Raw genomic sequence first — 17,377 nt, 5'->3', positions numbered from 1 at the left:
CAAATGGTTGGTGACAAAGACGAATGGAAGAAGTAAACATGAAGTTATTATACATATTGGTTCCATAATCCTGTATGTCCTGTAAAACCAGGATGTCTCTGGCGTATTGACTAAGCCAATAGATTGCCAGGACAGTTTGATTTTTAACTTGCAGAGCCCACAGTGCCATAGTAATGTGATTGCATAACGATCTTTATCGCAATTAAAGGGCGCAATGAGCATCTTGAAGCTTGCAGGGACTTTTTTTATGATGTAGCATTCATGACAATGATTAATGCAGCATTTAACAGTTCAAGGTCATAAAAACAGTGTCCTGTATTTGCCCTCTGCTAGCAGGTTTGCTAATATGTTGGGCCTCATCAATCTTTTAGCAAAGTTGTGTGTAAACGTTTTCTGATTTGCGTTTAGTGACGGAGCAAAATTTCTATAAAAGGCAAAGCTCACAGAGATGAAAATGGCAAAATGATGACTAAACTGCCATGTAAGTGTGCTAAATTTTCCATTGCAAAAGCTCAGCCATCGCAATAGATTGATACCACAGGCAACAATGAACTATTCCTTTTTGTAGAGTGCTGTCACTTGCCTTAATGTGGTAATTTTTAAACTTAAATATGTAAATTTTCCTTTAATTTTTGTGCAGTTAAAATAAATAAGATGTATTTAAACTTGACTGAATAGTCCATATATAAATTTACAGTAATTCTTGCCAGTTATACAGTGGTGCTTGAAAGTTTGTGAACCCTTTAGAATTTTCTGTATTTCTGCATAAATATGACCTAAAACATCATCAGATTTTCACACAAGTCCTACAAGTAGATAAAGAGAACCCAGTTAAACAAATGAGACAAAAAATATTATACTTGGTCATTTATTTACTGAGGAAAATGATCCAATATTACATATCTGTGAGTGGCAAAAGTATGTGAACCTCTAGGATTAGCAGTTAATTTGAAGGTGAAATTAGAGTCAGGTGTTTTCAATCAATGGGATGACAATCAGGTGTGAGTGGACACCCTGTTTTATTTAAAGAACAGGGATCTATCAAAGTCTGATCTTCACAACATGTTTGTGGAAGTGTATCATGGCACGAAGAAAGGAGATTTCTGACGACCTCAGAAAAAGCGTTGTTGATGCTCATCAGGCTGGAAAAGATTACAAAAGCATCTCTAAAGAGTTTGGACTCCACAGTCCACAGTCAGACAGATTGTGTACAAATGGAGGAAATTCAAGACCATTGTTACTGTCCCCAGGAGTGGTCGACCAACAAAGATCACTCCAAGAGCAAGGCGTGTAATAGTCAGCGAGATCACAAAGGACCCCAGGGTAACTTCTAAGCAACTGAAGGCCTCTCTCACATTGGCTAATGTTCATGAGTCCACCATCAGGAGAACACTGAACAACAATGGTGTGCATGGCAGGGTTGCAAGGAGAAAGCAGCTGCTCTCCAAAAAGAATATTGCTGCTCGTCTGCAGTTTGCTAAAGATCACGTGGACAAGGCAGAAGGCTATTGGAAAAATGTTTTGTGGACGGATGAGACCAAAATAGAACTTTTTAGTTTAAATGAGAAGCGTTATGTTTGGAGAAAGGAAAACACTGCATTCCAGCATAAGAACCTTATCCCATCTGTGAAACATGGTGGTGGTAGTATCATGGTTTTGGGCCCGTTTTGCTGCATCTGGGCCAGGACGGCTTGCCATCATTGATGGGACAATGAATTCTGAATTATACCAGCGAATTCTAAAGGAAAATGTCAGGACATCTGTCCATGAACGGAATCTCAAGCGAAGGTGGGTCATGCAGCAAGACAACAACCCTAAGCACACAAGTCGTTCTACCAAAGAATGGTTAAAGAAGAATAAAGTTAATGTTTTGGAATGGCCAAGTCAAAGTCCTGACCTTAATCCAATTGAAATGTTGTGGAAGGACCTCAAGTTCATGTGAGGAAACCCACCAACATCCCAGAGTTGAAGCTGTTCTGTACGGAGGAATGGGCTAAAATTCCTCCAAGCCGGTGTGCAGGACTGATCAACAGTAACCGGAAACGTTTAGTTGCAGTTATTGCTGCACAAGGGGGTCACAGCAGATACTGAAAGCAAAGGTTCACATACTTTTTCCACTCACAGATATGTAATATTGGATCATTTTCCTCAATAAATAAATGACCAAGTATAATATTTTTGTCTCATTTGTTTAACTGGGTTCTCTTTATCTACTTTTAGGACTTGTGTGAAAATCTGATGATGTTTTAGGTCATATTTATGCAGAAATATAGAAAATTCTAAAGGGTTCACAAACTTTCAAGAACCACTGTACAATTTGAAACCTGTCAATCAAGGAATGTTGTACACAAATTCTGTGTAAACTCAGGAACTTTCTTAGGATATGAAGGTTTTGGGAGTCCTTCCCCCAGAACTATGTGGATTGTCATGGATTTTTTTTTTGTGTGTGTGTAAATATTGCCAGTCATTTATGTGACTACATTTGTTCACATCCTGTTTCATAAATGAACAACGATGACTATAATATTTATAGTGCTCTATTTTCTCATGGAGTGGCCACTTTCTACATATTCTGTATACTGTCTATAGCCTTGTTGCACAAAGGCACACTGATGCTCAGCCATAGGACTGCTGGTGGGCTGTTGTGTAGGGCTGACCTATGCCCCTTACACACAGATATTGCATTGACAGGAGAACAAAGGCGCAGGAGATGCACACAAAAGGACCTTTAACTCCCTCTGAACGACTGCCAGCCTCCCAAGCATCAGTCAGGACAGTGCCAGCATCACAACCCTGCCACGCGACCCACTGAGCACTCTTCCCTACTCCATTAGCACACAAACCTTTCTATCTACACTTTTTAGCCAAGTTGATGCTTAAATATAACGAGTGGCTGAGGATTTTTATCCTTTAAGCACTGATGAACCCTAAAGCTAATCCACTAACGCTTAAAAGCTTGTTCAAGCAGCCCCTTTAGGAGGATTTGATGAGTGGAAATAGGAAAGTATACGGAGAGAATTTTATCCATCCATCCGTTATCTATAGCCGCTTATCCTGTCCTACAGGGTCGCAAGCAAGCTGGGGCCTGTCCCAGCTGACTATGGGTGAGAGGTGGGGTACACCCTGGACAAGTCGCCAGGTCATCGCAGGGCTGACACATAAACACAGACAACCATTTACACCTACGGTCAATTTAGAGTCACCAATTGGACTGTGGGGGAAACCGGAGCACCCGGAGGAAACCCACGCAGACACGGGGAGCACATGCAAACTCCGCACAGAAAGGCCCTCGTCGGCCACTGGGCTTGAACCCAGGACCTTCTTGCTGTGAGGCGACAGTGCTAACCACTACACCACCGTGCTGCCCGATAGAATTTCACTTATTCCAAATTAAAATATACTGGCACTCCAGGTGTGCATTTACATCTGTATTATTTGTTTTAGTGAGTTTAAATAGCCTCCCAAGTTTAGTTTTGTTTGTCAGTGTGAACACGTCACCAAATCAGCCACACTGAGACCCAAATAGTAATATATTGGTACAAAGCAGACACAGGTGGATTGGTATTAAGCCAACAATCCCCCCCCCCCCAAAAAAAAAAAAAGGGGTGGGGTGATCATCATCTTTGTTGATCAGGTGTCCAGACCTTTAACTTCTAAGGCTACATCCACACGACAATGGCAACGAGATTTTTTTTTTTTTTTTAAATATCGTGTCCACATGGGCAACGGATCAGTAAAATATCAGGTACATATTGCAACGCTTGCTGAAAACGATGCAATACACATGCCACACCTCTACGTGCGCTGTAAGACGGTCCCATCGGATACACCAGAACAATAGAAGTAGACACATGCGCATAAACCCCTTCTTCTGTAGCATCAGCCACATAAAGTTTTGATTATTAATCAGTAGCGTAAAACGAAAGATGCGGAAAGAGGAATGAATGGGGGTAGATGGAAGCCGGTACGCCAACATTCTGATATCCTCCAGAATTCTTTAATGGTCCGGAATAAATTGAATGCTACACGTTGATGGATTACTTTGTTCTTCTACGCCCTTTTTGAGGAATGTATTGTCGGACTTAAACCAACATCTGAAGAGGTGAGATCGCTCTTTTTTTTTTTTTCCCTCCCTATTTTTGCTGGCGGGATTGTTTTTGGAAAGCAATGAAAATATTTTGTAAGCGTGTTTCATGAACCAAGTTATAGGATTTGTTGACAACTCGCATCGAGTTCGTTACACTTCTACCCGGCATGAAGCACTGACAGTCATGTGGTTGTGACGTCATCGTAAACAAATCCGTTCTACTCATCCAGACGACTTCGCAATGGCGCCGTTGCCAGATTTTTCCACTCTGGAACCCGTTCTCAAAAGGCTTCGTTTTGGGGCACCCAAAACGCCGGTTCCGTGTGGACGCCAGGCCGAAACGATAAACAATTTTATCAGATTCACCTGAATCCGTTGCCGTGTGGACAGGGCCTAAAACATACCATACCACCATACTTTAAATGCAAAACGGGCCAAAATAATCACACACACCCCTCAAAATCAATCAACTGAGTCAGTAATAACACTTTAGGAAATGGAATGTTTCCATGCTTCACACTTCTAAAGTACAGTTCTGCCTTTGGAAGTTGGATATTTCAACAGAGTGAAAAAGAAAGTGTTTTGTTGTTATGGTCATATTATTTAGTTACAGCTGTGGTCAGAAGTTTACATACAGTGACATGAATGTCATGCCAATATTTGGGCTTTCAGTAAGTTCTTTGAACTGTTCTTTTTCTGTAGCAGAATGTACAGCATATCCTTTTAATTAAAAAAAAAGTTTTAATTTTCTTTGTGCTTTCTGAAATCAACGCAGGGTCAAAATTATACATACAGGGTCAAAAATATACATACAGCACACCTAATATTTGGGTAAAATATCTCTTTGCAAGATTCACCTTGACCCAACATTTTTGTTTACCATGAATAAGCTTCTGGCAGAATTCTGGTTGGATATTTCATAACTCTTCATGGTAGAATTGGTAGAGTTCAATTCAATTTAGTTTTTTTTTTTTTTTCTTTTCTTGGCATGGACTTATAAGCACGGTTCATATATTTTCAATAGGGTTGAAGTCAGGACTTGTTTTAAGCTTAATGTTAGCCTGCTTTATCCTCCACAACCAGCTCTGATGCGTGTTTGGGTTCATTGACCTGTTGTAACTCCCAAGTTGTGTTCAGGTTTTTGATGGTTTATGCTGAAGAATTCTGAGGTAGTCCTCTTCCTTCATTATTCCATCCACTTTGTGCAATGAACCAGTTCCACTGGCAGCAAAACAGCCCCAGAGCATGATGATCCTACCACCACCATCAGCTGGTACAGTGTCCCTCTGTACATGGTGGTCATTGTGGCCAAACAACTCAATCTTTGTCTCATCTGATCATACAGCTATCCTCCAGAAGGCTTTTTCTTTGTCCGTGTGGTCAGCTACAACCTTTAGTTCAGCTTGAAGATGTCAATTTTGGAGCAGGGGGTTATTTCTTGGATAGCAGCCTCTTCGTCCATGGCGATCTGAACTGTAGACAGTGATCCATCAGCTTCCAGTTCATGGCAGGGCTGTGCCATGGTGGTTCCCAGGTTGTTCCTGACCATCCAAACCAATTTCTTTTCAGTTGAGAGTGACAGTTTGGGTTTTCTTGAAGCAAAGTTGCTTGGGAAAGTGACTACACCTTACAATAACTTGGATACAATTGTTTGAACTGATCTTGGAATTTGCAGTTGTTTAGAAATGGCTCCAAGAGACATTCCGGAGTTGTGTATATCTGCCATCCTCTTTCTCAGATCTGCACTGAGCTCCTTGGACTTTCCCATTTTACTGTGTGTTGGTCAATCCAATGAGTGCTGTAAAGAAACCCTTTTTATGAAGGCACAGAGAAACTACCAGCTGTAGTCAGTCATGATCACTAACAGGAAGTTAAGAGACCTCGGCCTTGGCAAGATAAGAAACATTTTGGAAGTCTCGACACCTCTGAATTAATGATCTAAATGAGCATATGTAAATTTTTGACTTTGTGTTGATTTCAGAAAACCCAAAGAAAATTAAAACTTGTGCACCAAATTCGAGTTTTTTTTTAAAGATGTATGCTGTACAATCATTCTGCCACAGAAAAAAGAACAGTTCAAAGAAATGACTGAAAGCCCAAATATTGCCATGACATTCATATCCAAGATGACATTCATGTCACTGTATATAAACTTCTGACCCCAACTGTATATTGTGTTCTAGAGCATTAATAGTTTCATGGATTAGCATGCCAGAACCATGAAAGCAAGTATATTTGAGATTGCCTAACAACTTGGGCTTAGGCAAGTGTGTGATGATTTAAGGCCAATTTATGCTGACAACCCAGTCCTCGCAGATGGCGTCGCAGATGGTGTCTGCGAAGCTCCCCCCTTCGCAGACGCTCTGCGCGCACCTCCCAAAAATTGTGACCACCGCAGACAGCCTCACAGACAGCGTCGCAGACAAGAAGGCTCTGATTGGTCCACTCTACATCCGCTGTACACGCACTTCCGCTTCCCTACTTTCCTGGTTTGGTTTGGTTTCACGACCGCCATTTTTAAAAACACGAGCGAAGATGGAGCAGCACGAAGAGCGGTTGATTGAGGAAGTGAGGAAGTACGTACATCTATGCGACTCCAGTTCTAGTCATTATAAGTAACCGGAGGATAAACACTCCACTAACCACACCCACCAACTACTCCTAGCGATTTCGCGACTTCGCACCCCCTTGCGTTGTGGCGGTGAATAACATCGCGCACGCCTATTACTCCCCACTCAACGATAGATTACAACTGTCTGCGAAAAGCTATCTGCGAAAGCCTTGTTGCAAGAGCATGCAGAGGCCCTTAGACCCATGGATTGCACAATGCCACATTCCTCATGGTATATTATAGCTGTGGAGCCCAAGACTAACAACCGGCCGTGCGTGCTCCTACGGCCGGTCTACGTGCAAAAAACACAAGAAACGCACGGAGGGCGCGCGTGTGACGTGCTGATTTTCGAGCCGTAGACTGGCCGCAGACCGGCGGCAGAGGTTCTTTGTCATGTCAAACAAACTCTACGGGCGCTTACGTTTTTTTCAGGTTGCAAGACAAACTTACGGCCAACGTGCGTCTTTCTCCACGAACAAAAAAAACGCAGCGATTTGGGAAACGCCAAAAATCGCACGGCCAAAAAATCGTACGTCCGGTTGTGACCTAGGCTAAAGTAATCAAAAACCATATTGGCTGAATGAAAAGTGTAACTCTTTGACCAAACTGTTCCACCACTAAGTTTAGCTGAGCTCTGGTTCTCAGTGGAAATCAAAGCATAACATACACTGCAAAAAACTGACAATTGAATTTGAGGAGAAAATTCCTTAATACTAGTGAAATTATCTTGCTGCATGGACAGATAATTTTACTTGACAAGACATCTTGGAATAAGTTGGTTACAACCTAGAATTAGTTTTAATGACCTCAGAGTTGGTGTCTTGTATTCTTCTACACTGCAGAAATGACATCTTAACAAGTTAGAATATCTGGAGTATAGTTGAAACAATCTAGCATTTCCTATTGGAAGAATACAAGACACCAACTCTGAGATTATTAAAACTAGTTCTAGATTGTAACCAGTTTATTCCAAGATCTCATCTCATTATCTCTAGCCGCTTTATCCTGTTCTACAGGGTCGCAGGCAAGCTGGAGCCTATCCCAGCTGACTACGGGCGAAAGGCGGGGTACACCCTGGACAAGTCGCCAGGTCATCACAGGGCTGACACATAGACACAGACAACCATTCACACTCACACTCACGGTCAATTTAGAGTCACCAGTTAACCTAACCTGCATGTCTTTGGACTGTGGGGGAAACCGGAGCACCTGGAGGAAACCCACGAGGACACGGGGAGAACATGCAAACTCCGCACAGAAAGGCCCTTGCTGGCCCCGGGGCTCGAACCCAGGACCTTCTTGCTGTGAGGCGACAGCGCTAACCACTGCACCACCGTGCTGCCCGTTTATTCCAAGATGTCAAGTAAAATCATCTGTCCATGCAGCAAGATAATTTCACTAGTATTAAGGAATTTTCTCCTCAAATTCAGTTTTCACTTTTTTGCAGTGTAATATTGATGATATTGTTGGACGACAGTATAATATAATGCAGTTTCACACTGTTTTATAAAGAAATGCTTTCAAATGGCTGTTAACTGGTGTGTGTGTGTGTGTGTGTGTGTGTGTACATTTAGAAGAAGAAGAAGAAGAAACCTTTATTTGTCGCATGCACACTTCAAGCACAGTGAAATTCATCCTCTGCATTTAACCCATCTGAAGCAGTGAACACAAGCATGCAGTGGGCAGCCACACTACAGTGCCCAGGGAGCAGTCAGGGGTTCGGTACCTTGCTCAAGGGCACCTCAGCCCAAGGCTGCCCCACGTTAACCTAACTGCATGTCTTTGACTGTGGGGGAAACCGGAGCACCCGGAGGAAACCCACGCAGACACGGGGAGAACATGCAAACGCCACACAAAGGCCCTCACTGGCTGCTGGGTTCGAACCCAGAACCTTCTTGCTGTGAGGCGACAGTGCTAACCACTACACCACCATTAATTTTGGAAGTTAATGGATCTTGTGTTTTTTCCTGAAGGAATCAAGACATCTAGCAATTGTATGTAGTTACACTACCAAACTGCATTTAGTTAAATTAAGCCCTTAGGACAGAAACAATCCCTGTGTCTGAAACCACTTCATACTCACTATATAGTGACTTTGCCATTATGTAGCGCTGTCCGAATGTATTGTGAGAATTATTACACCCTATATAGTGCACTCAAAGTATCCCACAATACTATATCATGAAAAATAGTGTACAACCAATGGTCACCAACCAAGCAACATATCCCATCATGCATTGCGGGCGCGCTGAAAGAAATCAAATCAAAAGCCTCCAATTTGATTTTATAAAAGGCAGCGGCAAAGAAGAAAGTATTCAGGTTTGATTTAAAAGAACTGAAAGATGCAGCAGACACAAAGTACTTTGTATTTATTTATGTGGGAAATATGCCCCAGTATAATGTGTGTTTATCACAAAAATGCATGCATGTATTTATTATTCTGAGAACCCACCAGCCTACTGATCTGGCACGTTTTAATTGTGCGACAGTAATGACGTAAATAATGGCGCGACGGACTAGTGTCCAAAGGCGTGTTTTTTTTTTTAATTTATTTTTTTTTTCCATTTTATCAAATAGTCCTCTATATAGTAATTCCCGATATAATGAGTAGGGAGTAGTGAACAAGTGCGTGATTTTGGACACAGGGAATGGAGTCAGTTTGTTGTAGGGCTGTGCGATATGGGGAAAAAAAATGAATATCCCGATACGTTTTCTCCATTTCACGATATACGATATATATCTCGATATATTGAAATCTCCTCTAAAGGACCCCATGAAATCTAACTTTTACTGTTTTCACTACAATCCCTGCAAATTAAATAACATTCTTGGTTAACTTTACAGGTGGTTTTCAACAACAAATTTTCATGTTAGTGATTAATCACGATTGAGTTGAAAGACTATTTTTATTCAACAAAGATGTAGCACAAACTGCAAAAACAATCTTGAAAATTGCAACAAAGGGGCAATACAATACAGAGCTGCTCAGAGCTCAAATCAATAATCCACGTCCTCCTCGCGATATCCAAAAAAAAAGCCAGATGACTGACCCCTTACTAGTTCTTTTAGAAACCAATTCATCCGCTTCCATTTTTAATTTGTCGCTGAAATTGACCGAGCTTACACGGTAGCCTATGCAACACCAGCAACTGCACGAACTGAGTCAGCGCTGTAAACCGGAACTAGAAAATCTTCCCGCAAGTTCTTTTCAGCACGCAGATGTCGCCTGGGATTGGTTGGCGAGTGTGTGGCGTTATTGTTTTTTTTTCCTCCCTTAGGCAGCCTCTCACGTTCCTGCCTGAGGGACAGGGAGAAAACCACCGGAAAATGTTTTAAACAAGCGCAACAAACATGAAACAAACGCAAGTCGGCAGATGACCATAAAATACTCGATAGTTACGATATAATAATTTTATGTATCTCGCACAGAATTTTCGGAGATATATCGAGTATATTCGATATATCGCACAGCCCTAGTTTGTTGTTGAGAACTCCACATAGCATTGACGGTACTGTTCCTATGGCACGGCATGGTATTGAAAAAGAAGGTCTTCCCCATGTCCTAAATCCACGCTCAAATCTTGATTTCTGTAAATAAAAACATGAGATGTAATTGGTTATTTATTTTGTGTGCCTTCATAAGACCAAACCTTTCACCAGTTCTTTTTGTCCCCTTCAAAACCTGTGTCAGCACCATCAGTACAGTGACCAAATTGCGGCAATGCAACAGCTTAAGGTTTGCTTTAAACCCACACTCAAACAAACCAAGCTTGAAAATGGCCTATGTTCACATAAATGCAGCATTTAAAGCATTTACATTTTGTAAATGTGCAGCGAGGCAATCATGATGTCTGGATAAACAGAGCTAGTGATGCCTTAAACCGCTGCACGTCCTGATGGGGCAGAGGAAGCTTGGCAGAGGTGCTGGTGGAGAAGAAAGAAAGCTTTATTCTGAGCATGACCCAGGGTTTCTCAGAAGAGGAAGGAAGTGAGGCTTTCATTCTCCAGGGGCCTGAGCCCAAAACAGTCTGCTCCAGCTAGACGGAGTGATTTCCAGCCATTACCTCTCCATGCTCTACAGCTGGACTGTAAGCTGGTGGCATGGTGTGCGATTTTGCCTGGAAGCACCAAGCACCATACATACAATGCACCGTTGCAGTAGGGCCTGCAATAGATCAAGTAAATTGACAAGGATGTGTGCGCTTAATTACAATGAGTTCTCTTTGGTGGTGCACTGTATTTACAGAGGATTTGTGTGTCTGGTCTTTGTGAGCGAGTCAATAACGGGTTTTCATTCAACTATAAATAGATTACTACACGGTCAAAACAATCTTGAACCCTTTTTTGGCTCTTTCTTTTAGTTTTCAGCGTGTACAAATTTGAATGCGTTATTAGTGTTCTCTCTCTCTCTCTCTCTCTCTCTACTTTACTTTTATTATTTTCAGGACAATGCACATTGATGAACACATACACAGTACATGCAAATGTGCCAGATTATAGCCCAAAGGCTAATTTCCATCTGTAGTCCATAATAGGCAGGTTAGATGTTCATAAATAAAAAGACAAAAAAAATCCAGACATACACAGCTATACACACACATAGTAAATACTAAAGGAAAAGAAATACAAAAACCACAATCACATTTACGATAAACATACTTAAGAATAGGACTGTGTATTAGTACTGTTAGAGTTATGTGTTAAAGTGCCATTCCACCATTGGATGTATTTTTTTGGCATAAAATACAATATATTTTATGACAACATGACTAGACAGAGAAATCTTTTAGCTTCAAAATGATATATCAAACATAATTTTTTTGACAACGACAAGCATATTAATTTTGCGACCAAAGTCACCTACCCTTTTAATTTCCGCGCGGTAGTGAAACGTGATGTCATCGGCAGGTTCCCCTTCTTGTGTACCACGTCACGTGTGACGTGGCACAGATTATCAGCAATGGCGGATAGAACGCGATTGTCAGCTTTGGAAAAGAAGCGAAGGAAAATAGCAAGTGATGCCCAAAGGAGACGGTCGATGGTGAATATCGGCACAGCAATCGACAAGTGGAAATCGCGTTCTATCCACCATTGCTGATAATCTGTGCCACGTCACACGTGACGTGGTACACAAGAAGGGGAACCTGCCGATGACATCACGTTTTACTACCGTGCGGAAATTAAAAGGGTAGGTGACTTTGGTCGCAAAATTAATATGCTTGTCGTTATCAAAAAATTATGTTTGATATATCATTTTGAAGCTAAAAGATTTCTCTGTCTAGTCATGTTGTCATAAAATATATTGTATTTTATGCCAAAGAATACATCCAATGGTGGAATGGCACTTTAATAGAGTGTTTGTATATGTGTGTGTGTGTGTGTGTGTGTGTGTGTGTGTGTATAAGAAATTAGAGGTGTGTACATGTTTGGTGAGCTCTAAGCCACACCTTGACATGGGTCTTGAAAGTGGCCAAGGAGGGACATTCCCTTATAGACACAGGTATTGTGTTCCACAAAGCACTACCTTTAATAGATAGTGCATTGTGGCTGAAAGATGTTTTTCTAAAAGGAACCTCCACATCCCTGTTGACCACTGTTCGAGTAACCCGTGTCTGGCGATATTTAATAAAATCATGCAAACAGAGTGGCGCCAGACCATGCAGAGTTTTATATAATAGGCAACTGTATGAAAATTTACAGAAACTGTCAAAACTCAATAGATAATAGTCAAAACTCTCTCTCTGCCTTTCCTCCCCCCCCCCCTTCCTCTAACTCCATCGTGCAGACCACAATACAGTACAACACATGAATTGTAGAAATATATTGCCCTTTGCTGTAACAGTCCATTTCGGTTACTTACCAAGTTGATCTATACTGTAGGTTTGAAAAGGGTCGCATCTACAGCTACATCGGTGAGGTGGTGGTATCAGTCAACCCTTACCGTTCCATGAACATCTACGGACGGGACGCAGTGGAGCAGTACAAAGGCCGAGAGCTGTACGAGCGCCCACCTCATCTCTTTGCCATAGCAGATGCTGCCTACAAAGCCATGAAGAGACGAAATAAAGACACCTGTATTGTTATCTCAGGTTGGCTACACTTATACTGTGAAACACTAAAATGAAACTATTGGCATTGCCTAAGGTTAGCAGTTTGACAAGTTGTTATTAATAAAATATAGTTACCTTGTTTTACCTTACCTTGCCTTACTTGTACCTTATTTTACCCCTTACATGCCCGTCATCGTCATTACTACTAAATTTTTTTTTTAAAGTGTTATATTTTTAGTCTATTTTCTTGGAACCACAGTTCAGGCTTATATGACGGGATATGGAATGATAAGATCTGTGGTTAGAGCAGAATTATTCAGCGCTGGCACAGTATTGGTTCTTCACCGACCACAGAAAGAAGTCCCTCACAATCCAACACAGAACAGATAGCAGATTATTGGACTCCTCCATGAAGGGCCCTTTTGTGTGACTCAAGAGTATTTGTGGTTGTTCCACAGTACTGACTCAGAGGCTGACTTGTACATATTGATCTTTGTCAAGGAAAGTATTCTGAGGTGGGACACATGGTTCAGTGGATGTGAAGAAGCAGTTTAAAAGAATATATTCTTAAATAACACAATGATAAAACACTGATTCAGAGCGACCACAGATTATGACTGCACTGCAAAAATATTCGAGCCATATAGTGTCATCTAGTGGTCAGAAAAGATAAGGATTATTTTGGCTTACTATTTCGCAGAATCATATGAGTCATAACTTGAATATTCTGTGAATGCTGTGCAGGTACCTCTGATGCATAAATGAATTAGTGTGTACTCATTTCATTCATGCCTGGTAATCAAATGTTTGGATCTTCTGTGGTGCTATTCTTGCTTTGCAGGGGAGAGTGGAGCCGGAAAAACAGAAGCCAGTAAATACATAATGCAATATATTGCTGCTATTACAAATCCTAGCCAAAGAGCAGAGGTGGAGAGGTGAGTGGGGTGGGGGGGAATATACTACTGCTCCTTTTGCCATGTCTCATACCTGTGGTATAATAGATGTTAATAATAGCAACTAACTTTACTGTAAGGTCCATTAATAAGCATATGTTTAATAATTAATGCTTTCATACTGATGAATTAATACATGCACTAATCAGCATATATATATGAACAGCCTCTGAGTCACGTATGAATAGCCATTAAATTATAATGGAAATAGTTAAGTATTAACATACAAACCCTATTTCCAGAAAGATTGGGGCATTTTCCAAAATGCAATCAAATCAGAAATCCGCAATTTGTTAATTCACGTGAACCTTTATTTAATTGACAAAAGTATAAAGAAAAGACGTTCATTAGTTTTACTGAACAACTTTAATTTTATTTTGTAAATGTAAACAAAGTTAGAATTCAATGCCTGCGACACACTCCAAAAAATAAAAAGTTGGGACAGGGGCATTATCACCATTGTGTTACATCACCTTGTCTTTTAATAACAATTTCTAATCGTATGGAAACTGAGGACACTAACTGTTGCATTTTTGCAATTGGAATTTTTGTCCATTCTTGGTTGATGCAAGACTTCAGCTGCTCAGCACTCTGTGGTCACTGTTGTTTTGATTCTCCTCTTCATGATGGACCATATATTCTCAATAGGAAGCAGATCTGGACTGGCAGCAGGCCAGTCAAGCACACACACTCTGTCTACGAAGCCATGTGCAGAATGAGCAATATTAAAATATAAACTTGTTTCATACCACAGGTGAAAATGTTAACTGCGTATTTGATTAGTATTTGTAATATTATCCTGTGCTAAGGTTTAGTTTAAAATTAGCGATGTTGGAAAACAAAAAAACTCGGGGGTCTCAAATGACCTGAATATACACTTTAGCCAGTAATTCTGGTTAAACGACATTGTTTTCAAATTCTTCCTGAGTTAAACGATCGCTATTAATCATGATGGTTAAAAGAATGCAGTGAAACATGTTACTACTGAACTAATACCATTATTATGGCTATTCATACGACTCTGTTAATGTACAGCTCCACTTCATTATTTCCTGGTGTGCTAAGGATTAGTGCATGTATTTAATTCATCACTGTGAAGGTATTAAGTATTAGATACAGTATATGTTTATTTGTGGACCTTTGACTAAAGTGTTGGCTTCATAATTCCTGTGGGTGTTTGAATAGGTATCACATGCTCACTAATGTATGCAGTGCTTAGTTAGCTGCTTTAGAGCAGGATTAGTCTCTGATTGAAGCTTTTGAATTGAGAAATGTTACTCCTGCTCAGAAGTAAGTAATGCATTAATGTTGGCCTAAAAAGGGATGACTGTAATGGAATTGAAATATAGAACAGAGTGAAAATAGGCCTGGGCTGAAAAAGAGTGGCAAAATGCTGCACTAAGCACTAGTTTTACTCAACTGTATAATTTTAATTCTGAGTTTCTGTACAGTACAGGAATGGTGGATTGGGCACATGAATATTCTGACAGCTCTGCCATTATTGTCTGTGACTTTAACTGCAAATAAAGGTGTCTATGAAGCAATCTCTAATCAAGTTTATGTTTATGGCCCACTCTGGTGATATTAAAGTGCTAACCAAAGGTCAGAGTTTTGGTTTAAAAAAAAAAAAAAACAAGCCCAGGCCAGAGTTTAGACGAGAACATGAACATTGCTCTTAGACTAATATTAAAATCTGCTGAGCCAGGATTCACCCAGGGCTTAGTGAAAATTTCCGGGTGGATGTTTCCTGTTGGTGTTCAAGGGTGGATTTTGTACAGGTCATGGCAGTGATGTGCAGACTGTGGTTTGACCTATAAAGCAGCAGCATAGCACACTTACCACTCTGAACAGCACTTGCTGTACTCATTTCCACAGTGTATCATGATTCAGAACAGCACTTGACCATGATGGTGATATTTCAGGCACGTATGGTCATGGGCACGTGTACCTGCCCATAGTGGCTAAGACGAGGATGTATTTCAGTAGCCAACAGTCAGATCCTGTAGCCCATACTGAAATAACCGTAGCCCACTGAGCGGTTAACTGATCCACGAGGGACCAATAAAAGCTTCAGTAATGTTACCAGTGTGTGTTTTTGCAGAGTGAAAAACATGCTGCTGAAATCCAACTGTGTCCTGGAGGCTTTTGGAAATGCCAAGACCAACCGCAACGATAATTCTAGCCGCTTCGGAAAATACATGGATATCAACTTCGACTTTAAAGGAGACCCAATTGGTGGCCATATCAGTAACTACCTGCTAGAAAAGGTAGGAGAAGTTGCAAGTGTTGAAGTAGAAAAATCAAAGAAATGGCTTAGAATGCTCTTACAGTTTAATCAGCATTTGATTAACTGTAATATGCAGTCATATACTCGCTGCTCTTTATTTATAAGGACACAACTAATCATCCAATCATGTGGCAGCAGGGCATAAAATCGTACAGATTTTATACAGGTCAAGAGCTTCAGTTAATGTTCACATCAAACAGCAGAATGGGGAAAGACAGGAGTGGACCACATTGGGTTCCGCTCCTGTCAGGCAGGAACGGGAATCTGAGGCGACAGTGGGCACAGGCTTACTGTAAATGGACAGATGAAGATTGGAAAAAGACTAGGTGATGTTTTTTCAGTCTTCAACTGTCCAGTACCAGGAAGCCTGTGCCCAGCGTAGCCTCAGATTCCTGCTCTTGGCTGACAGGAGTGGAACCTGATGTGCTGTTCTAACCCTCATGTCTCAATGTGTGATGCTTTTCAGCTTGGCACAGTTGTAAAGAGTGGTTATTTCAGCTACAGTAGCCTTCCCGTTAGCACGAACCTATCCGGCCATTCATTGACTTCCTTCTCTCTCAGCAAGGTGTTTCTACCCCCAGAACTGCGGGGGTGGGGAAGGTAGTGGTTTTTTTTTTTTTTTTGGGGGGGGCACCCCATTCTGTGTAAACTCTAGAGGCTGTTTTGCATGAAAATCCCAAATCAGCAGTTTGTGAAATACTCAAACCAGCCCGTCTGGCTTAAACAACCATGCCACAGTTAGTCACTGAGATCACATAGTTCTCCATTCTGATGTTTATTGCAAACATTAACTGAAGCTCTTGGGCTACATCCACACGACAACGGCAACGAGATTTATTTATTTTTTTTAAAAATATCGCGTCCACATGGGCAACGGATCAGTAAAATATCAGGTTCATATGGCAACGCAACGCTTGCTGAAAACGATGCAATACACATGCCACACCTCTACGTGCGCTGTAAGACGGTCCCATCGGAGACACCAGAACAATAGAAGTAGACGCATGTGCATAACTGCGCATGCGCACAGTGACTATCCCTGTCACTGTCACACGCACATACTTTCTCACTACCTATCCTATGGATATAGTCCCTTTAAATCACGTGCTCGTTTTTTGAATGGAGACGCGGAAAGAGGAATGAACGGGGGTAGATGGAAGCCGGTACGCCAACATTCTGATATCCTCCAGAATTCTTTAATGGTCCGGAATAAATTGAATGCTACACGTTGATGGATTACTTTGTTCTTCTACGCCCTTTTTGAGGAATGTATTGTCGGACTTAAACCAACATCTGAAGAGGTGAGATCGCTCCTTTTTTTTCCCTATTTTTGCTGGCGGGATTGACTCTGCCCTAAGGGCTATTCTCTCTCTCTCTCTCTCTCTCTCT

At 41.2% G+C, this 17,377-nt stretch overlaps 1 protein-coding gene across 1 annotated transcript in view; it reads left to right on the top strand.

The window, feature by feature from the left end:
• myo1d (myosin 1D) overlaps positions 1 to 17,377 on the top strand; it is a 150,963-nt gene that overhangs the window by 20,593 nt on the left and 112,993 nt on the right. Inside the window, exons 2-4 of the mRNA XM_060939892.1 lie at positions 12,579 to 12,787; positions 13,590 to 13,683; positions 15,803 to 15,968. Of these exons, the coding sequence (XP_060795875.1) occupies positions 12,579 to 12,787; positions 13,590 to 13,683; positions 15,803 to 15,968 (469 nt within the window). The remainder of the gene's footprint in view (positions 1 to 12,578; positions 12,788 to 13,589; positions 13,684 to 15,802; positions 15,969 to 17,377) is intronic.

The sequence above is a fragment of the Neoarius graeffei genome, chromosome 14, assembly GCF_027579695.1.
Source record: "Neoarius graeffei isolate fNeoGra1 chromosome 14, fNeoGra1.pri, whole genome shotgun sequence".
Taxonomy (NCBI): domain Eukaryota; kingdom Metazoa; phylum Chordata; class Actinopteri; order Siluriformes; family Ariidae; genus Neoarius; species Neoarius graeffei.
The sequence above is the reverse complement of the archived record's forward strand: the minus strand, read 5'-3'. Positions and strand labels throughout refer to the sequence as shown.